The 22,617-nt window shown below is 48.8% G+C and overlaps 1 protein-coding gene across 1 annotated transcript in view; it reads left to right on the forward strand.

Annotated features, from left to right (window-relative positions):
* scrib (scribble planar cell polarity protein) overlaps positions 1–22,617 on the forward strand; it is a 185,157-nt gene that overhangs the window by 32,652 nt on the left and 129,888 nt on the right. Inside the window, exons 2-6 of the mRNA XM_060825755.1 lie at positions 7,806–7,923; positions 11,803–11,881; positions 14,543–14,632; positions 16,218–16,274; positions 19,711–19,774. Coding sequence (XP_060681738.1) covers positions 7,806–7,923; positions 11,803–11,881; positions 14,543–14,632; positions 16,218–16,274; positions 19,711–19,774 — 408 coding nt within the window. The remainder of the gene's footprint in view (positions 1–7,805; positions 7,924–11,802; positions 11,882–14,542; positions 14,633–16,217; positions 16,275–19,710; positions 19,775–22,617) is intronic.

A 22,617-nucleotide genomic window follows, 5' to 3' on the forward strand; every position in this document is an offset into this window, starting at 1 on the left:
CAGGGTAGAAACGGAAAGGTGGTTTCTCCATGTGGGACAGTCTTGGGCCAGAGGGAATCATCTCAGAATGAGGAGTCACCTATTTAAGGCAGAGATGAGAAGGAATTTCTTGAGGGTAGCAAATCTGGGGAATTCTTTACCCTCGAGGACAGCTGAGGCTGGATCGGAATATATTCAAGGCTGAGGTGGACCGATTTTTAATCAGTCAGAAGCAATCAAGGATTCTGAGAAAAAGGCAGGAAAGTGGAGTTGAGGGTGATCAGATCAGCCATAATTTCATTGAATGGTGGAGCAGACATGATGGGCTGAATGGCCTCCTGCTCCTACTTATAGTCTAATCAGCGATAAGTAGGTGGTTCAATTAGTGTTAATTACTGTAGCAGGAAGCTGCAGAAGCAAGTGACTCATCAACAGAACCAGTATTTCAAACAGGCTGGAATGCAGGCATAGTCAGGTGACTACACTAGCGTGACACACTGACCAAATGTTATGGAGGCTTTTGGTTCCTGAGAGAGGGAACTGGGCGGGGTGGGGGAGGGGGGAGGAAGGAGACAGGGGAGAGGTGGGGTGTGCGCGGGGAATGCCATTTCCCTCCCACAGACCCACCCAGGCCTCAGACCTCTGTCCCTCCTCCCTCTAGGGACTCCTTTTATCCCCCCCACCCCCACCCCATCGCTGAATCCCTTTGGAGAGCAGCATGCAAGTGCAATAATGCACCTGGAGTCGAGGTCTCCTGTCTTGTCAATGAGTATGTGGGTACTGACCGTAAACACTGCCCTTTAATTCATGTCTGTTGCAGCAAATACAATCTGTTATCTCTATTGGTACAACATGAGTGATAGATCCAATGTCTAGATTCCCAGCAGTTATGAGATTAATTAAAAAATACTGAAACTTCCTTAATCCTGGCAAGAGTAGGCCATTCACACCACCAAACCTATTTATCATTCAACATGATCCTCTCCCTCAATCTGTCGTACTGCCCCAACACAGGTTCTTATGATGACCTGTGGAGTGCCACAAGGATCGGTGCTGGGCCCTCTACTTTTTGTCATTTACATAAATGATTTGGATGTGAGCATAACAGGTACAGTTAGTAAGTTTGCAGATGACACCAAAATTGGAGGGGTAGTGGACAACGAAGAGGTGCTGCATTTTGGGAAAGCGTGGGCGGCACGGTGGCACAGTGGTTAGCACTGCTGCCTCACAGCGCCAGAGACCCGGGTTCAATTCCCGACTCAGGTGACTGACTGTGTGAACTTTGCATGTTCTCCCTGAGAGTTTCCTCCGGGTGCTCCAGTTTCCTCCCACAGTCCAAAGATGTGCGGGTCAGGTGAATTGGCCATGCTAAATGTAGGGGTATGGGTGGGTTGCACTTCAGCGGGTCGGGGTTGGGCCAAAGGGCCTGTTTCCACACTGTAAGTCATCTAATCTAATCAAATCTTAGCAGGACTTATACACTTAATGGTAAGGTCCTAGGGAGTGTTGCTGAACAAAGAAACCTTGGAGTGCAGGTTCATAGCTCTTTCATATCTTTCCCCTCTCACTCTAAACCAATGCTCTGTAGTTCTGGACTCCCCACCACATGCCCCTCATGATTTTCTAAATCTCAATAAGGTCACCCCTCAGCCTCTGATGCTGCAGGGAAAATAGCCCCAGCCTGTTCAGCCTCTCCCTGTAGCTCAAATCCTCCAACCCTGGCAACATCCTTGTAAATCTTTTCTGAACTCTTTCAAGTTCCAATAGGAAGGAGACCAGAATTGCGCACACTATTCCAACAGTGGCCTAACCAATGTCCTGTACAGCCGCAACATGACCTCCCAACTCCTGTACTCAATACTCTGACCAATAAAGGAACGCATACCAAACACCTTCTTCACTATCCTATCTACCTGCGACTCCACTTTCAAGGAGCTATGAACCTGCACTCCAAGGTCTCTTTGTTCAGCAACACTCCCTAGGACCTTACCATTAAGTGTATAAGTCCTGCTAGGATTTGCGTTCCCAAAATGCAGCACCTCGCATTTATCTGAATTAAACTCCATCTGCCACTTCTCAGCCCATTTGCCCATCTGGTCAAGATCGTGTTGTAATCTGAGGTAACCACCTTCGCTGTCCACTACACCTCCACTTTAGGTGTCATCTGCAAACTTACTAACTGTACCTCTTATGCTCGCATCCAAATCATTTATGTAAATGACAAAAAGTAGAGGGCCCAGCACCAATCCTTGTGGCACTCCACTGGTCACAGGCTTCCAGTCTGAAAAACAACCCTCCACCACCACCCTCTGTCTTCTACCTTTGAGCCAGTTCTGTATCCAAATGGCTAGTTCTCCCTGTATTCTGTGAGACCTAACCTTGCTAACCAGTCTCACATTGTCAAACGCCTTACTGAAGTCCATACAGATCACATCTACCACTCTGTCCTCATCAATCCTCTTTGTTACTTCAAAAATCTCAATCGAGTTTGTGAGACATGATTTCCCACACACAAAGCCATGTTGACTGTCCCTAATCAGTCCTTGCCTTTCCAAATACATGTACATCCTGTCCCTCAGGATTCCCTCCAACAACTTGCCCACCACTTGGACTCACTGAGGAGCATATAGAAAACAGAAAGCTTTATAAATTGGAGTTGGAGAGGCAGAGGCCTGGTGATATTATTACTAGACTATAAAACTCAGCAAATGTTCTGGAGACTCAGGTTCAAATCCTTCCGTGCCAGATGGTTGAATTTGAATTGAATGAGGAGTCTGGAAGTAAGAGTCTAATGCTGAACCATGAATCCATTGTTGATTGTTGGAAGAGCTTTTCTGGGTCACTATGTCCTTCTGGGAAGGAAATTGCCATCCTTACCTGGTCTGGCCTACATGTAACTCCAGAATCTCAGCAATATAGATGACTTAACTTCTCTCAGGGCAATTAGGGACAGGCAATAAATGCTGTCTGGACCAGAGATGCCCACACCTCCTGACTGAATGAAGTAATAGTTTCAGGGATGTGGTCCCACCCAAGGTTCAGGCAGACAGACCAGTAGTACAGGAGTCCCCTGTGGCCATTTCACACTCAAATCGGAATGCTGTTCAGGCTGCATTAGAGGGACAGCCAGATCACTGGCACCCTGACTGATTGATTTATTGTCACAGGTGCCAAAGTATTCTGAAAAACTTTGAGCAATATAGGCAGGTCTACAATCAAGGATATATAGATCAAAAAGATCGAGACGGAGGTAGACAGGTTACTTTGCACAGGGCATGCACTAAGTGGGATCAATGTTGGCAAGGTCAGCATTATTTGAGGGTAGAGAGTCCATTCATCATAGAATCCCTACAGTGTGGAAACAGGCCCTTCAGCCCAACAAGACTACACTGACCCTCCAAAGAGTATCCCATCTAACCCCGTTCCCTATTGTTCTACATTTACCCCTGACTAATGAACCTAACCTACACATCCCCAAACACTATGGATAAATTAGCATAGCCAGTTCACCTAAGCTGCACATCTTTGGATTAAGGGAAGAACCCCACGCAGACACAGTGAGAATGTGCAAAGTCCATGCAGACAGTCGCCCGAGGCTGGAATTGAACCAGGGTGCTAACCACTGAGCCACCGTGCTGCCCAAAAGTCTAATCAGTCTAATAACGGATGGGAGGGAGCTGTTCCTGAACCTGTTGGTGCGTGTGTTCAGGTTTCTGTACCTCCTGCCTGATGGAAGAGGGTGTAGGAGATCATTCCCGGGGTGCGATGGGTCTTTGATGGTATTGGCAGCCTTTCTGCGGCAGTGAGCCGTGTAAATGGAGTCCATGGATGGAAGGTTGGCTTCTGTGACGGTCTGGGCTGTGCACACCACCTTCTGTAGTTTCTCACAGTTACCGTACCAGGCCGTTACCCACCGGGACAGGATGGTGTCAGTGGTGTACCTGGAGACGTTGGTGAGGGTCCTTATGGGCACACTGACTTTCCTGAGCTGCCCGAGGAGGAAGAGTTGTTGTATCTTCTTCACTGTCACATCTACACGAAAGAAAGTGAGGAATGCACGTTCTGGAGAGTTAGTCAAAAAGTGTGGTTCTGGAAAAGCACAGAGGGTCTGGCAGCATCTGAGGAGCAGGAGAATCAACGTTTTGGGCATAACCCTTCATCAGGAATGTCGTGGAGTGGGGGGGGGCGGGGATGGGGGCTGAGAGATATATAGGGAGGGGGATTGGGGCTTGGGGGGAAAGTAGATGGGAACGCAATAGGTGGATGCAGGTGGGAGCGATTGTGATAGGTCGGTGGGGAGGGTGGTGTGGAAAGATGGGAAGGAAAATGGGCAAGTGAAGAGGGCAGTATTGAGTTAGCAAGTTGGACCTGGGAGGAGGGGAGACAAGGAAACTAGTGAAGTTGATGTTGATGTCGTGTATGAGGAGGGTCCTAAGTGGAAGATAAGGCGTTCTTCCTCCAGGTGTCGGGTGGCTTGGATTTGGCGGAGATGGTGGCTCAGCATGTCCTCGGTGGAGTGGAAGGGGGAGTTGAAGTGGTCACCCACATGACAGTGAGGTTGTTTGGTGCATGTTCTCTGAAACACTGTGAGTTGGCGTGCTGTCACCCTAATGTAGAGAAGACCACATCAGGTGCAGCAGATATAATGGATGAGGTGGGTGGAACTGCAGGAAAATCTCTGCGGGATGTGAAAGGACCCTTGGATGGAGGTGAGCGAGGTGGGGGTGGGGCGCAGAGTTTACATCTCTTGCTGTGACACGGGAAGGTGCTGGGAGTGGAGGCTGGGTTGGTGACGGGAGTGATCCTAACAAGGGAGTTGCAGAGGGAATGGTCTCTCTGGAACACAGATAGGGGTGGCGAGGGAAATATATTCCTAGCAGTGGGGTCTGTAGGTGGCAGAAATGCTGGTGGATAATGTGCTGTATCCGGAGATTGGTGGTTTGAAGGTGAGGACTCGGTTGGGGTGGGGGTCAGGGTCTATCCTTTTTGTGGTTTGAGGAGTGGGGTTCACCGGAGGGGGGGTGGGGGGGTGGGGAATTGTTGATCTCGTGGGAGGGGATATTGCGGTCCTGCAGATGTCCTGGAGTGGAATTGCTCCTGCTTGTCAGTTCCCGTCACTCTGAGGGACTTGACCCTCTCCACTCTCTCAACCCCCACTCCGTTGATGTAGATGGGGATATGTCCTCCTCCTCTCTTCCTGAAGTCAGTGATCAGTTGTTTAGTTTTGCCGACATTGAGAGAGGGGTTGTTCTCATTGCACCGTGTCACCAAGGCCCCCACCCCCCCTGTATTCTGCCTCATCGCTGTTAGATATCCGTCCCAACACTGGGGTGTGGTCAGTGAATGTGTAGATGGCGTTTGTTTGGAATTTGGCTACACAGTGTTCAGGGAGTACAGTCAGGGGCTGAGAACACATCCTTGGGGGGCTGCAGTGATGAGGGTTATTGTGGGGGGGAGGTCCTGTTGTCTATCTTCACTGATTGCGGTCTGTGGGTCAGGAAGCTGAGGATCCAGTTGTGGACCCTCTCGAAGCACTTCATGATTGGTTCTATAGTGCAGCAGTGAGGGTGAAAGTGTACATGAACCGTCCTGATAGGGGACTCTGTAATCAAGGACACAGCTAGGCATTTGTCTCCACAAACAAGACTCCAGGGTGTGTCCCAGTACTGTCCTGTTTCCCTATCCCAGTACCAGTCGAAGCAAATATTCAGGGACACCATATAGTTTTACCTCCTCCATCTTTATTCCGGGCCCTCGAGGGAGAGAGAATGATCGCCCATGTGCACAGAAATGTGAGTTCACGGTCTACTCTTGAAAAGCAGATTCTTCAGGAATTGTATAATTACTTACAGGGAGCAGCTTTCAAATAAGGCAACAAGATATTGATTGGGTGACCATTACAATCAGTGAGCACCAACAGTAAAGATGAAGCCATCTGGCATCACACAGTGGGCTGTTCCTCCCCTTGTTAACTGGCTTCACAGAATGGATGCTTTTCACCTCGTTAACCCACTCCCCTTGCCTCCAGCACCTCATTGTTTACTGCAAGTTCTTATCTAGTCAGAGTCATGCTAGCTGAGCCTTTTTTACTTTAACCCACAACTTAACCCTTTCCCTACCTGCTCATACCTTAGACACTTTTTCCCCCAGGGTCAAGGATGTCTCTGAGCAAGCCCTGGCTATTCTGAAAGGGGATAGTGAACAGCCAGAGGTTGTGGTCAATATTGGCGTGACCAACATAGGCAGAAAGAGAGTGAGATGGGAAGTTGAAAAGCAGGACGAGGTTGTAATCTTGGGATTAATCCCTGAGCCACATGCTAGTGAAGCCAGAAATAGGGAGATAACACTGTTGAATGTGTGACTAAAGAGCTGGTGTAGCAGGGTGATCTTCACATCTCTGGATCATTGGGATCTCTCCCAGGGCAGAAAGTCTGAACAAGAAGGGTGGGTTGCACCTCAACTTGAGGGGTCAACAATATCCTGGCAGGGAGGTTTCCTGGTGCCACTCAGGAGATGTGGGTGTCTGTCTGTGTGTGTGGGTGTCTGTCTGTCTGTGTGTGTGGGTGTCTGTGTGTCTGTCTGTGTGTGTGTGTGTTTGCGTGTGTGTGTGTCTGCCTGCCTGTGCCTGCCTGCCTGTGCCTGCCTGCCTGTGCCTGCGGTGTTTATGGGGCAATGAACGTGGCGGGACTGGAGCTTAGAGCCTGGAATAATAATGGCACTATGATGTTGTAGTCAGTACAGAACCAATGTTTCGGGTGTGCTAGAGGGGGTTAGGGGAGTTACATTACTGATTGAGGAGAATGTCCCACCTACACTGACAGAGGGGACATCTTGGAGGGATCATCCAGTGAGACCATTGGGATCGAACTCAGGAATAAGGAAGCTGCAGTCACTGTGATGGGCTTATACTCCAGGCTCCCAGTAACCAGTGGGACATAGGGGATCAGATATGTAAACAGGGTTGCTGCAGTAGGGTGGTTTTAACTTCCCCAGCACTGACTGGGATTCCTTTAGTGTCCGGGACTTATACAGAGCAGGATTTGTTCAGTGCATCCAGGAGGGCTCCTTCAAACCGGGTGTGTGTGAGTGGGTGGGTGTGTGGGGGTGTGTGTGTGGGTGGGTGGATAGCCCAACAAGGGAAGGGGCCGTGCCAGACCTTGTATTGGGGAATGAGCCTGGTCAGGTGTTGGAAGCATTTTGTGAGCAGTGATTTTAATTCCATAAGTTTTAAGATGGTTATGGAAAAGGACATTTCTTGTGTGAAAGTGCTAAATTGGGGGGAGACAAATTACAATATTTTATGGCAGGGACTGGGGAAGTTAGATTGGAGATGGCTGTTTGAGGGTAAATCTACATTCGAGATGTGAATGTCTTTTAAGGGTGATCAGAGTCCAGGACCTGTGAAAATGAAAGATAAATATAGCAAGATTCAAGGACCTGGGGTGATGAGAGGTGCAGAAAATGTGTTGCTGGAAAAGCGCAGCAGGTCAGGCAGCATCTAAGGAACAGGAGATCCGACGTTTCGGGCATAAGCCCTGATGAGAGGTGCAGAATGTTTGATGAAAGAGAAAGGAAACGGGTGTAAGGTTCAGGAAACTGATTGGAGGGAACGGGTTGGGGTCTGACTTGCACTGCTTGTGTAGGCACAGGTTCAATTGATGTATTCACCAGGGATTTAGATGGTTTGAAACTTACACATGGGCATTGCTGTAGGCAGAAGACCGAAGAAAGCCAATAAATGAACAATGGCAGGTTGACGCAGACATGATGGGCTGACTGACCTGTTTGTGCTCTAACAATTGAGATGGTGTTTGTTTGTCTTGCAGCCATTTTTCAGGTTGTTAAACCTGCGCAAGCTGGGACTCAGTGATAATGAGATCCAGAGGCTGCCTCCAGAGGTTGCTAACTTCATGCAACTTGTTGAGCTCGACATCTCTCGCAATGGTAAGTCTGAGCGAGTACCTGTGTGTGCGTGCGTGTGTGTGTGCCTCTGTGATTGCATGTGTGCACATGTGCCAGTGAGGGAGTGTCACTACATCTCATTGGGATAGCATGCTGGATATCGAACTTCACTATCAGTAAGTCATCATAAAACTTAAAGATTTTATCAAAGTAATAAAACTCCTGAATTTGCCTATCTGTTCAGATCCAGGTGAATAGGAAACACAGATCAGGTTTCTGTACTTAATGAATATTCATTACATATATAGTTCCTGACTGCAGATGAACAACTAATGGTTGACATTTCACTCCTAGTTCAAACCCTTACTGCTTTGTATAACATCCATGTACAAGCATGCAGACTGTCAAAAAGCATTGGTGCTGTGGGTGGAGGGGATGTTGGTGGGGCAACAGGGGTAGGAGTTTGTGGGGGTCCACTGTCCTGTCAGGGGTGTGTGTGTGTGTGTGTGTGTGTGTGTGTGTGTGTGCGCACTGTCCTGTTGGGGGGAGGAGTGTGTGTGTGAGAGAGCACTGTCCTGTCGGGGGGAAGCGTGTGTGTGTGTGTGTGTGTGTGTGTGTGTGTGTGCACTGTCCTGTCGGGGGGAAGCGTGTGTGTGTGTGAGCACTGTCCTGTCGGGGGGAAGCGTGTGTGTGTGTGAGCACTGTCCTGTCGGGGGGAAGCGTGTGTGTGTGTGAGCACTGTCCTGTCGGGGGGAAGCGTGTGTGTGTGTGAGCACTGTCCTGTCGGGGGGAAGCGTGTGTGTGTGTGAGCACTGTCCTGTCGGGGGGAAGCGTGTGTGTGTGTGTGTGTGTGTGAGCACTGTCCTGTCGGGGGGAAGCGTGTGTGTGTGTGAGCACTGTCCTGTCGGGGGGGAAGCGTGTGTGTGTGTGTGTGTGAGCACTGTCCTGTCGGGGGGAAGCGTGTGTGTGTGTGTGAGAGCACTGTCCTGTCGGGGGGAAGCGTGTGTGTGTGTGTGTGTGTGTGTGTGAGAGAGAGAGAGAGAGCACTGTCCTGTCGGGGGGAAGTGTGTGTGTGTGTGTGAGAGAGCACTGTCCTGTCGGGGGGAGGAGTGTGTGTGTGTGTGAGCACTGTCCTGTCGGGGGGAGGAGTGTGTGTGTGTGTGTGAGAGCACTGTCCTGTCGGGGGAAGGGGGAGCACGTCTTGGGCTGGCACTGTCCTACTCCACGGGTCCCTTATTTCTGCTTTGTTGTGTAATTGTTCTCCATCTCCTGATTGGTAATCACTTGGTAATGCATTGTCAGAAATGAATAATTGTGTGGTTTATGTGCCTGTTCCCCCATCGATCGTTCAGTGAGGTTCCCCAATCCTTTCTTGCCAGGATTTGCTTTATATTCTCATCATTCCCTTTATTTAGGTCAAGGATCCTGGTTTCGGATTCATCCTCTTCCCATCCACCGTGGTGAAGAATTCTGTTGTATTATGGTCTTGCTTCCCCAGGGGACCCCATACACTAAGGCTGTTAATTGATCCTTTCTCATTGCACAGTAGCAAGGCTGGAATAGCCTGTTCTCGGGTTGGTTCCTCACTGTTTTTGTGTAAACAAATGATCTCTTGCACTCCAGCAAATCCTCTTCCACAATATCCTTGCTAGCTTGGTTTATCCAGGCTGATTGTCAGTTACAATGCATACCCTCACTGTGTGTATCTCTGGTTTCTTGTTTAGTGCCTTCCATTATATCACCACTAGTGCTTGAGGGCCTCTTGGTATTCCCACCATGTCCTGCCCCTTGATGTTTCTTATCTCTTCCTATCCGGATTTCACCTCCCACCTTTCTCAGTTGGTATCCTTGCTGACTGGTCCATTGATTTGATCCTTTCCTCACCATGTTGCTCCACCTTTCCCCGTTGGCCTGTACTCCTTGTGTCTTGTAGGTGGTGGACAAGCTTTGACCATTTAGGTGGGTTAGCTGTTTGAGGTATTGTCTTTCGAGGAGAGATTGAATACTTGGGCCAGTACTCATTGAAGTATGGATGAAGTATGGATGACTTTACTGAAACAAAACTGGTTCATGTGGGACTTGAAAGGGAATCTGTGGAAAGGTTTTTATCCCTTTAGAAGTTAAGGCAAATGTCCTCGACTCTCCCACGAGCGGTCACCCACTGAAGACAGAGATCAGGGATTTCTTCTTTCCGAAAATGATGAATCTGTGGAACTCTTTACTGTAGGGGACAGCTGAGGCTGAATAATTAAGTATATTCAAGCCTGAGAGAGATTTTAATCAGGAAGGAAATTGAGGGTTATGGGGAAAGACAGGAAAGAGGAGTTGAGGATAATCATGCCATGATCTCTGAATGGTGGAACAAACCTACTGCTGGTCCTACTTTTTATGGTCTAACGTATGCCACATCTCTGAGCTGCTCTTGTAGCCTCCGTGTGTATACAGCTTGCCTGGCTCAGTTTCTGGTCAGTGGTAACCTCAAGGATGTTAATAATTGGGGTGGGGGGGGGAGCGCATCCAGTGATGGTCATGCCTTTGAATGTCAGTGGACGGTGATTAGATTCTCTTGTCGGAGATAGTCATTGCCTGACTCTTGTGTGGTGCAAGTATTGCACGCTGTACGTCAGCTCAGACCTGACTATGACCCACAATGTTGAAAGAGTCGCGAATGGTGATGAGCACTGGGCAATCATCGGCGAGCATCCCCCCTCCTGACTTCATGGCAGAGGGAAGGAGATGAAGCAGCTGAAGATGGTTGGGCCTAGGACACTCCCCTGAGGGACTCCTGCAGAGATTTCCTGGAGCTGAGATGGCTGATCTCTAACAAGTCATAGTGGACTAGAAACATGAACTCTGTTTCTCCCTGTACAGATGCAGCTGGTGCTGCTTGGGAGCATTGTTAATGGCACCTTCCATCACCTTACTGATGATGGAGAGGAGACTGATGGGGCAAATTAGCATGGGTTGGTTTTGTCCTTTTTTGTACCCGGGGCAATTGTCCCTACCTTTGAGGTAGATGCTGGTGTAGCTGTCCTGGAACTAGTTAGCGAGTGTGTGATCTCCTGACCATGACAGTGACGTTTTATCAGGTGCCTTTAGGAAGGCCAGGTGCACCACCTCGACAGGTTATCTTTGATCCACCTTGTTTCTTATTTTCATAGAGAACGTGAGCAAATTAGTCAGACCTGATTTCCTTTTTACAAAGCTACGTTGACTTTTAAATTATTTTTCTGTTATGATTTTCTAACTGTGGGAGAGTTTGGCAGATTAAAAGCCTGCAGATGCTGGAATCCAAAATAGACAGGTAGGAGGCTGGGGGAACCCAGCGAGCGAGCCAGGCAGCATCAGGAGGGACAGGCAGGAGGCTGGGGGATCACAGCGAGCCAGGCAGCATCAGGAGGGACAGGCAGGAGGCTGGGGGATCACAGCGAGCCAGGCAGCATCAGGAGGGACAGGCAGGAGGCTGGGGGAACACAGCGAGCCAGTCAGCATCAGGAGGGCCAGGCAGGAGGCTGGGGGAACACAGCAAGCCAGGCAGCATCAGGAGGGACAGGCAGGAGGCTGGGGGAACACAGCGAGCCAGGCAGCATCAGGAGGGACAGGCAGGAGGCTGGGAGAACACAGCGAGCCAGGCAGCGTCAGGAGGGACAGGCAGGAGGCTGGGGGAACACAGCGAGCCAGGCAGCATCAGGAGGGACAGGCAGGAGGCTGGGAGAACACAGCAAGCCAGGCAGCGTCAGGGGGGACAGGCAGGAGGCTGGGGGAACACAGCAAGCCAGTCAGCATCAGGAGGGACAGGCAGGAGAGAACACAGCGAGCCGGACAGCACCAGGGGGTGGAGATTGTTGGTGTTTCGGGTGTAACCCTCCTGCGGGACAGATAACAATGTTGTGAGCTTTTTTGTTTCTTTTGTCTCCACAGATATCCCTGAGATTCCTGAAAGTATTAAATTCTGCAAGTCTCTAGAAATAGCTGATTTCAGTGGGAACCCCCTTTCCAGGTACAGTGACATGGTCCACAATCATCGAAGGCTCACAAACCTAAAACGAGTAGCCTCTCTTGCCTGCTGTGCGGTTCAGTATCATCATGGCTGATCATCCAATCTCCATACCCTGTTCCTGCTTTCTCCCCATGCCCTTTAATCCTTGTGGTCCCAAATGCTGTATCAAATTCCTCCTTGAAATTATTGTCACACTGCACAGAAACAGACCCTTTCATCTCACTGGTCTATGCCAACCAACTGTCCCAAATTAAACTGGTCCCATTTGTAGGGGATGTTTGACCCAAATCCCTCTAAACCTTTCCTTTTTATTTACCTACCCAAACGTCGTTTAAGTGTTGTAACTGTGCCTGCACCTAGCACTTCACAGGCAGTTCTTTTCACATACGAGCCACCCTGTGTGGAATAAGTTGCTGTTCAGGACCTTTTTAAATTTTTTTCCTCTTACCTTGAACATGTGCCCCATTGTTATGGACTCCCTTACCCTGGGGTGACGACCTTGGCTTTTCACCCTATCCATGCTCCTCGTGATTTTCCAAACCTCTGTAAGGTCACCCCTCAGCCTGCTATGCTCCAGAAAAAAATTTAAAAATGTATAATGTTTCAGCCTTGATTGCTTTCTGTAGTAGTAAATTCCACAGGCTTTCCATTCTCTGGGTGAAGAGGTTTCTCTTTATTTGAGTCCTTGGTGGGGTTTGGGGGTCTTTGCCTCTCAGGGTTCCTGGGGGACTGGGTGAGGTGTGCAGGTGTGGGTATGTATCATCATGTGTTCAGTGAGGGGTCTGCCTGGCGGCAGTAAGAGGAATGGAGTATGAATCCCGGAGGGTGCGTGTAGTCTGGCTGTGGTGCCGGCATAGGCCACTCGGCCAGTTGAGTCTGCTGCTCCATTCAATAGGATCGTGGCTGATCCAACTCTCTTCAGGTCCACTCTCCTGCCCTTTCCCTGTAACCATTAATTCCCTGACAGATCACAAATCTATCTACTTCAGCCTGAGATATACACAAGGACTCTGCCCCTCCCAGCTCTCTTTGGCAAGACTCTTAACTCTGTGAGAGAAGAAATTCCTCCTTAGCTCAGTCCCCTTGGCGCCCCTTTATTCTGAGACTATGCCCTCCAATTCTAGAAAGCGCCGTGGGGGGGGAAAGATCCTCTCAGCATTGACCCTGTCCAGCCCCTTCAGGATCCCCTCTGTTTCAATGACATCATCCCTCTTGTTCTTTGAAACTCCAGGGAGGAGATGATGTCTCACAAACTGGATTGAGGTTTTTGAAGAAGCGACAAAGAAGATTGATGAGGGCAGGCGGTAGATGTGATCTATATTGACTTCAGTAAGGCGTTTGGCAAAGTTCCCCATGGGAGACTGATTGGCAAGGTTAGATCTCATGGAATATAGGGAGAACTAGCCACTTGGATACAGAACTGGCTCAAAGGTAGAAGACAGAGGGTGGTGGTGGAGGGTTGTTTTTCAGACTGGAAGCCTGTGACCAGTGGAGTGCCACAAGGATCGGTGCTGGGTCCTCTACTTTTTGTCATTTACATAAATGATTTGGATATGAGCATAGCAGGTATAGTTAGTAAGTTTGCAGATGACACCAAAATTGGAGATGTAGTGGACAGTGAAGAGGGTTACCTCAGATCAGATGGGCCAATGGGCTGAGAAGTGGCAGATGGAGTTTAATTTAGATAAATGTGAGGTGCTGCATTTTGGGAAAGCAAATCTTAGCAGGATTTATACACTTAATGGTAAGGTCCTAGGGAGTGTTGCTGAACAAAGAGACCTTGGAGTGCATAGCTCCTTGAAAGTGGAGTCACAGGTAGATAGGATAGTGAAGGCGGCGTTTGGTATGCTTTCCTTTATTGGTCAGAGTATTGAGTACAGGAGTTGGGAGGTCATGTTGCGGCTGTACAGGACATTGGTTAGGCCATTGTTGGAATATTGTATGCAATTTTGGTCTCCTTCCTATCGGAAAGATGTTGTGAAACCTGAAAGGGTTCAGAAAAGATTTACAAGGATGTTGCCAGGGCTGGAGGATTTGAGCTACAGGGAGAGGCTGAACAGGCTGGGGCTGTTTTCCCTGGAGCGTCGGAGGCTGAGGGGTGACTTTATAGAGGTTTACCAAATCATGAGGGGCATGGATAGGGTAAATAGACAAAGTCTTTTCCCTGGGGTCAGGGAGTCCAGAACTAGAGGGCATAGGTTTAGGGTGAGAGGGCAAAGATATAAAAGAGACCTAAGGGGCAACTTTTTCAGAGGGTGTTACGTGTATGGAATGAGCTGCCAGAGGAAGTGGTGGGGGCTGGTACAATTACAACATTTAAGAGGCATTGGATGGGTATATGAATAGGAAGGGTTTGGAGGGATATGGGCCGGGTGCTGGCAGGTGGGACTAGATTGGGTTGGGATATCTGGTTGGCATGGACAGGTTGGACCGAAGGGTCTGTTTCCATGCTGTACATCTCTGACTCTACGAGTAGAGTCCTAACCTGCTTGGCATTTTCTCAAAAGAGAATTCAATGAGGTTATGGCTATTCGGGTTATGGTTTGAACTCCATTTCACAATCTCAACCCTCAACCTCGTTATCAAAGGCCTATATGTCTCTCAGCAACCAGCACCTGTCCCTCCATCCCTCACCTGTTGTTCACGTTGTTTGTCTTACAGGTTACCTGATGGGTTCACCCAGCTCCGAATCCTCGCACACCTCTCCCTCAATGACGTCTCCCTACAGTCTCTGCCAAATGACATTGGGAAGTAAGTGGATGCAGGATTTGATGACAAATCCAGGTGGCAATGTATTGAAGATAGACTGAGAGAGATGGCGTTGAGGCAGCCTCGTCAGAGGCTCTCTGTGACACTGATGGAGGAGAAGGAATAGTCATGATGTGTCAGTCTGTCTGTTTCTTACAACAGAGCCACATTGGCCTGTGGAAGAGGGATCAGCCTCTTAGAGGGCCGCTGTGTCTGCCTTACCAGCCAGTAAGACGTTAGTCCCTCAGCCTGTTCCAATCTTCAATGCTGTTAGCATGTCTCTCTTACACCTGTCAGCTTATTCCAGCCATTTGGTTTGTTTCTAGCGCCACCTTATATTTGTTTTAAAATGCTCTCTCTGCCTCAGTTAATTGGATTATAGGTCATCCCCTTTGCTTGTTATTCAGCTGTTGACACTTTATTCACACCATCTGACACTTAATAATCTGTGGAGACTTCTTATTCAGCCTGTCAACACTCCATTCACACCATTTGTGTGATGTTTTAATTTTTTTTGCCTATAAATTCTGTGCCTATGTGCTTCACCTCGCCTGACGAAGGAGCAGTGCTCTGAAAACTTGAGATTTCAAATAAACCCGTTGAACCACAACCTGGTGTGGTGTGACTCCTGAGCCATGCTGTTAAGATCACAGCTGATCTCACTGTAGTCATGACTTGAACACCAGGTTATAGTCCTACAGGTTGAATTGGAAGCACACTAGCTTTCAGAGCGCTGCTCCTTCTTCAGGTGGTTGTGAAGAACACAATTGTAAGGCACAATTTATAGCAAAAGTTTATAGTATGCTGTAACTGAAATTATACATTGATTGTTGAGTCTTTCATCGATTTGAATACCATGATAGTTTCACTTCTTTTATGTGTAAATCACAAAATCTTTTTTTTAACTGTAATTTCATTCCACTACCTGCCTGATCTCCGAGTAAGCTCAACTCCTGTTCAAAACTATTTCTAACAAGATCATGATAGTGCAGCGACCAGTGCTGTGTAGCAAGGAGAAATCTCCAGACTGGTGACCCTCAGAGAGAAACGCTCATCCCCTTTTAAATAAGAGACCTTCTGATTTTAAGCTGTGCCCTCAAGTTTTTCAAGAGGAAACATCCTCACAGATCCTTCCAGATGATCAGTGGTTCAATAAGATCACCTGGTATTAATTTAAACTCCAGGTAGTGTTAGAATGGTGGCGAGCTTGTAGATGCTGATGTTCCCGTATATCCGCTACTCTTCTCCTTCAAGATGGGAAGGAAGTTGAAAGAATATTTTGTGAAATTGGTTTGGTATTCTTGGAAGTCTGTCCATCTCTGGCCAACCAATAGTCTTTGCTGATTTATTTAAAGCTGCTTTTAATTTAGTTCAAACCTTAATTTCTCTATTTAACCACAAAGGGTCTGTCAATCACTGGGAAACTCTTTCCTGATAGTTATTACTAAATTGTTTTGAATGTCTGTCATGGCATTTCCATTGTCCTGCCTTTGAACATAATCGCCCAGGCCACTCGTGAGCTCTGTCCTCAGGCACTATTACCTTTACTCAGGTTGGAAACCTTGTTCCTTTGTCTGTTGTTTTGTAGCTTAGCCAACCTGGTGACACTGGAACTTCGCGAGAACCTGTTGAAGACACTGCCAACGTGAGTAGCTCTTGAATAACTTGCAGTTGTTTTCAGATAAAGATTTCCTGTCCCACCCACTGGATTGCCAGCCTGTCTCAGTGCTCACTGTCCAGCCTTTCCCTGTTAATGGGTGAAAGTCTGTTACCTCCTTTCAGGTTTCTTCCCCACTATCCTGCTGACACTGTGACCCCTTCACATATGAACAAGCCCTTCAGTGTTTGCAGGGAGAGCCATTGACATGAGCAGTGTGCAGATGCCTGTCCTTACAACTAATTGGGATTAGTTTATTGTCATGGTGAGTGCAGCTGGTGGAATTATTCCTTTCCCCTTCTGATCCCAAAGAGCTTCACAAACAGAGAGGTACTTTGTGAAATACAGTCCTTCATTCAAATTAAGCAGCTTATTTGTGCTGAGCAACCTCCTAGGCAATGTGGGCGAAATGCTCAAAGTGGTGCTTTTGTTGGTGAGTCAGCGATGCATTAGCTAAGACATTGGGAGAATGACCTGGTTCTGCACGTTAACTCCTCTGCATCTATAAGGGCCTTGTGAAGCTGTAGGAGTTTCTAGTCAAGTGAGGTTCGATTCTGAGAATTTTACATTTCACGAGGAGGCCATTTGACCCAATGCACCTGTATTAGCTTCCAAAACAACTCCCCAGCAAGTCCGATTCTCCAGTCCTACCTCTGCAGCCCTCTAACTCCATCCCTTTCCAATATATACCCAGCTCTCTCTCCAAACTTCCTGTGGAGATCCACCTCCACCACTCTCCCAGGCAGCACATTCCAAATCCAAACCACACTCTGAGTCAAGATGTTTCTCCTCATCTCACTCCTCTCTGTCCTGCTGACAGCCTTGAAACTGCGACCCCTACTTCTCCCCCTAGAATAGAGGGCATGAGGCCATTCAGTCCAGTGTGTCCATACTGGTGACCTCAGAAAGGTTCATAAAGTCATGTGGGCTATAGATAGTGTGAACGTCAGGTGTCTTTTCCCTAGGATCGGGGATTTCAAGACGAGGGAGCATACTTTAAAGGTGAGATGAAAAAGATTTAAAAGAGGGCATGAGGGACAACTTGTTATTGTTTGTGTATGGAATGAGTTGCCAGAGGAAGTGCCGGATACAGGAACAATTACAACATTTAAAAGACATTTGGGTAAGTTCATGAATAGGAAAGTTTTGGAGGGATATGGGCTAGGTGCAGCCAGTTGGGACGAGTTCAGATGGATTATGGTCAGTATGGACTGGGTATCAGCTGAAAGGTCCTGTTCCGTGCTGTATGACTCAGTCTGACTGCAATCCTTGGTATTGGACTCTAGCACTGGTGTTTATGGCTCTTCAAACACAAATCTAAGTACTTTGCAAATGTCATTTGAGGATATCTGATTCTACCACCCCGTCCTTATTCATAGTTTCATCGTAATAGAGGCAGGAGGAGGCCATTCAACCCTTTTGAGCCTGCTCTGCTATTCATTAAGATCATGGCTGACATATCCACCATCTCAGCTCCTACCTGCATTATCCCCATAACCCTTAATGCCCCTACCATGCAAAACCCCCACCCAACTGGGAGGAGAGTATATTGAATGAAGCTGCCTCTACTGCTTCCTTGGGCAGAGAATTCCATAGATCCACTACTCTCTGGGAAAAGCAGTTCCTCATCTCTGTCCTAAATCTTACTCTCCCTAATCTTGAGGCCATGTTCCCTCATCCTAGTCTCACCTACTAATGGAAACAATTTGCCTGCCTCTATCTTATCCATTTTGTAATTTTATATGTTTCTGTAAGATCCCCTCTCATTCTTCTAAATTTGAGTGAGTACAGTCCCAGGCGGCTCAACCTCTCCTCACAGGGTAACCCCCTCATCTCTGGAATCAACCTGGTGACCCCCCCTCCTCACCGCCTCCAAAGCCAGTACATCCTTCCTCAAGTAAGGAGACCAGAACTGCCCACAATACTCCAGGTGTGGCCTCACCAACACCTTGTACATTGGAGCAGAACCTCCCTGCTCTTCAATTCTATCCCCCAGCGATGAAAGCCAATATTCTGTTTGTTGTGGTTCCGTTTGCCGAGCTGGGAGTTTTTGTTGCAACCGTTTCGTCCCCTTTCTAGGTGACATCCTCAATGCTTGGGAGCCACCAGTGAAGCGCTTCTGTGCTGATTCCTCCGTCATTTATAGTAGTTTGTATCTGCCACTTCCGGTTGTCAGTTCTTGCTGTCCGCTGCAGTGGCCGGTATATTGGGCCAATATACCGGCCACTGCAGTGGACAGCAACTGACCCTGACTCCAATTCTCTGCTCTCCCCTGGGCTCTGACTGTGTCTCTTGGTGCTGCCCATCCAGAATGGACTCAGGGTTTCGGCTGCCCACTGGATTTGCCTGAGAACCTCTTGGGATTTCGGCTCCCTGTCTCAGGGAGCCAGGGGATATCTGCTCCCTGTCTCGTGGTGCCAGGGGGTATCTGCTCCCTGTCTCGTGGTGCCAGGGGGTATCTGCTCCCTGTCTCGTGGTGCCGGGGGGTATCTGCTCCCTGCCGCAGGGTGCCGGGGGGTATCTGCTCCCTGCCGCAGGGTGCCGGGGGTATCTGCTCCCTGCCCCGGGGTGCCGGGGGGTATCTGCTCCCTGCCCCGGGGTGCCGGGGGGTATCTGCTCCCTGCCCCGGGGTGCCGGGGGGTATCTGCTCCCTGCCCCGGGGTGCCGGGGGGTATCTGCTCCCTGCCCCGGGGTGCCGGGGGGTATCTGCTCCCTGCCCCGGGGTGCCGGGGGGTATCTGCTCCCTGCCCCGGGGGGTATCTGCTCCCTGCCCCGGGGGGTATCTGCTCCCTGCCCCGGGGGGTATCTGCTCCCTGCCCCGGGGGGTATCTGCTCCCTGCCCCGGGGGGTATCTGCTCCCTGCCCCGGGGGGTATCTGCTCCCTGCCCCGGGGGGGTATCTGCTCCCTGCCCCGGGGGGGTATCTGCTCCCTGCCCCGGGGGGGTATCTGCTCCCTGCCCCGGGGGGGTATCTGCTCCCTGCCCCGGGGGGGTATCTGCTCCCTGCCCCGGGGGGGTATCTGCTCCCTGCCCCGGGGGGTATCTGCTCCCTGCCCCGGGGGGTATCTGCTCCCTGCCCCGGGGTGCCTAGGGGGTATCTCCAGTATGAGTGTCTTGAGGTGTTCCTGCTTTCTGCCCCTGGGTCTCGAGGGTACCTGCTGTTATGTCGGGGTCTCTAATAGTGATGAGGAACAGATTTAGCTCATCAAGCTGGGTGGCTGGTTTGTAATGCTGACTGATACTAACAGCATGAATTCAATTCGCACAGCGGTTACGATGAAGGGGTTTTCCCCCCCCCCCTCCTGTGGCATGGTGGCCTTCAGGTGAAGCTGCCACCAATTGTCTGCCTACCTGAGAGAGCAGCTATGATAAGCCGACGGCACCATTCCCTGTTCTGAGTGATGAATGTTTTGTTTGTCCTGCAGGTCCCTATCTTTCCTGGTGAAGTTGGAAGAGTTAGACCTTGGTAGCAATGAACTGGAAGTGCTGGTAAGGAATGGATTTGTCTCAGTTACTGGCATCCAGCTCTGTGTTAGACCCTCTGGGTACACATGCCTGTACACATACATATCGCCACAGTCCATGTTTAACATGTAGTCCGGGAACAAACTCACATTATCAATGAGTTTTGAGAAGCTGTGTAGCTCAGGTTGAGGTTCTGGATGTAGATTTGCTCACTGAGCTGGAAAGTTCATTTTCAGAGTTTTATCACCCTGCGCGATAACATCTTCGGTTAGCCTCCAGGGGAAGCACTGTTGGTAATTCCTGCTTTCTGTAGTGGTTCTGTTTGCTGAGCTGGAAGTTTTTGTTGCAAACGTTTCGTCCCCTGGCTAGGAGACATCATCAGTGCTGTGGAGCCTCCTGCGAAGCGCTTCTTTGATGTTTCTTCCAGTATTTATAGTGGTCTGTCCTTGCCGCTTCCGGGTGTCAGTTTCAGCTGTCCGCTGTAGTGGTTGGTATATTGGGTCCAGTATACCAACCACTACAGCACCCAATATACCAATCACTACAGCGGACAGCTGAAACTGACACCCGGAAGCGGCAAGGACAGACCACTATAAATACCGGAAGAAACATCAAAGAAGCGCTTCGCAGGAGGCTCCACAGCACTGATGATGTCTCCTAGCCAGGAGACGAAACGTTTGCAACAAAAACTTCCAGCTCGGCGAACAGAACCACTACAACAAGCACCCGAGCTACAAATCTTCGCACAAACTTTGAATTCCTGCTTTCTATTTGGATGTTTCGGTTTCTTTGGGTTGGTGATGTCATTTCCTATTCTTTTTCTCAGAGGGTGGTAAATCGGGTCCAAGTCAATGTGTTTGTTGATAGAGTTCTGGTTGGAATGCCGTGCTTCTAGGAATTCTCATGCGTGTCTAGTCCTAGGATGGATGTGTTGTCCCAGTCGAAGTGGTGTTCTTCCTCATCTGTATGTGAGGATACTAATGAGAGAGGATCATGTCATTTTGTGTCAGCTGACGAAATGTCAGCTTCGTGAGTGGGATGTTGGGATGATTGCTTCTGTAGTTCAGTATTTGGTTCAAGATTTGAATATATTCAAAAAGAATGGGTACCCAACAAATACAGTCCGCCAATTCTCAGCAACAAACCCAAACAAATAGAACAAAACACGTCCTGAAACCCTACCCACTCTCCCCTACCTCGAGAACATCTCGGAAATGACTGCCAGACTACTCAGACTTCTGCATTAGAACATTATATTAACGAGCCACCCCACACTGCAGCACAGAGGAACGACGCAGAGCAGAGGGAAATCACCGACATCGTGTATTCAAATAAACACAGTTTGCTGATTTCTCAGCAACAACCCCAAACAGGCAGACAAAACATGTCCAGAAACCCTAGCCACTCCCCCCTACATCAAAGACATCTCGGAAATGACTACCAGACTACTCTCACCCCTTAGCATCATGGTAGCTCACCAACACACTAAAAGAGCATTGAATGAACTTGAACGACCCCATACAGACAACAAGCAAATCTAATGCCATGTACAGAATTCCTTACAAGCACTGTAACAAACATGACATTGGACAAACGGGCAGAAAGCGAGGCACCAGGATACATGAACACCAACTGGCCACACAAAGACATGACCCACTCTCACTTATGGCCTTACATACGGATGAGGAAGGACGTCACTTTGACAAGTATTTGGAAAGGCAAGGACTGATTAGGGATAGTCAGCATGGCTTTGTGCATGGGAAATCATGTCTCACAAACTTGATTGAGTTTTTTGAAGTAACAAAGAAGATTGATGAGGGCAGAGCAGTAGATGTGATCTATATGGACTTCAGTAAGGCGTTCGGCAAGGTTCCCCATGGGAGACTGGTTAGCAAGGTTAGATCTCATGGAATACAGGGAGAACTAGTAATTTGGATACAGAACTGGCTCAAAGGTAGAAGACAGAGGGTGGTGATGGTGGAGGGTTGTTTCTCAGATTGGAGGCCTGTGACCAGTGGAGTGCCGCAAGGATCGGTGCTGGGCCCTCTACTTTTTGCCATTTATATAAATGATTTGGATGTGAGCATAAGAGGTACAGTTAGTAAGTTTGCAGATGACACCAAAATTGGAGGTGTAGTGGACAGCGAAGAGGGTTACCTCAGATTACAACAGGATCTCGACCAGATGGCCAATGGGCTGAGAAGTGGCAGATGGAGTTTAATTCAGATAATTGTGAGGTGCTGCGTTTTGGGAAATCAAATCTTAGCAGGACTTATACACTTAATGGTAAGGTTCTAGGGAGTGTTGCTAAACAAAGAGACCTTGGAGTGCAGGTTCATAGCTCCTTGAAAGTGGAGTCGCAGGTAGATAGGATAGTGAAGAAGGCGTTTGGTATGCTTTCCTTTATTGGTCAGAGTATTGTGTACAGGAATTGGGAGGTCATGTTGCGGCTGTACAGGACGTTGGTTAGGCCACTGTTGGAATATTGCGTATAATTCTGGTCTCCTTCCTATCGGAAAGATGTTGTGAAATTTGAAAGTGTTTAGAAAAGATTTACAAGGATGTTGCCAGAGTTGGAGGATTTGAGCTACAGGGAGAGGCTGAACAGGCTGGGGCTGTTTTCCCTGGAGTGTCAGAGGCTGAGGGTTGACCTTATAGAGGTTTACAAAATTATGAGGGGCATGGATAGGATAAATAGACAAACTCTTTTCCCTGGGGTTGGGGAGTCCAGGACTAGAGGGGATAGGTTTAGGGTGAGAGGGGAAAGATATAAAAGACACCTACAGTGACATCACCAACTCAAGGAAGCCCAAACACACACATATAAAGCGGGCTACACCACCAATGCTTCATCAGGAGGCTCACTG

This window comes from Hemiscyllium ocellatum, chromosome 5, assembly GCF_020745735.1.
Source record: "Hemiscyllium ocellatum isolate sHemOce1 chromosome 5, sHemOce1.pat.X.cur, whole genome shotgun sequence".
Taxonomy (NCBI): domain Eukaryota; kingdom Metazoa; phylum Chordata; class Chondrichthyes; order Orectolobiformes; family Hemiscylliidae; genus Hemiscyllium; species Hemiscyllium ocellatum.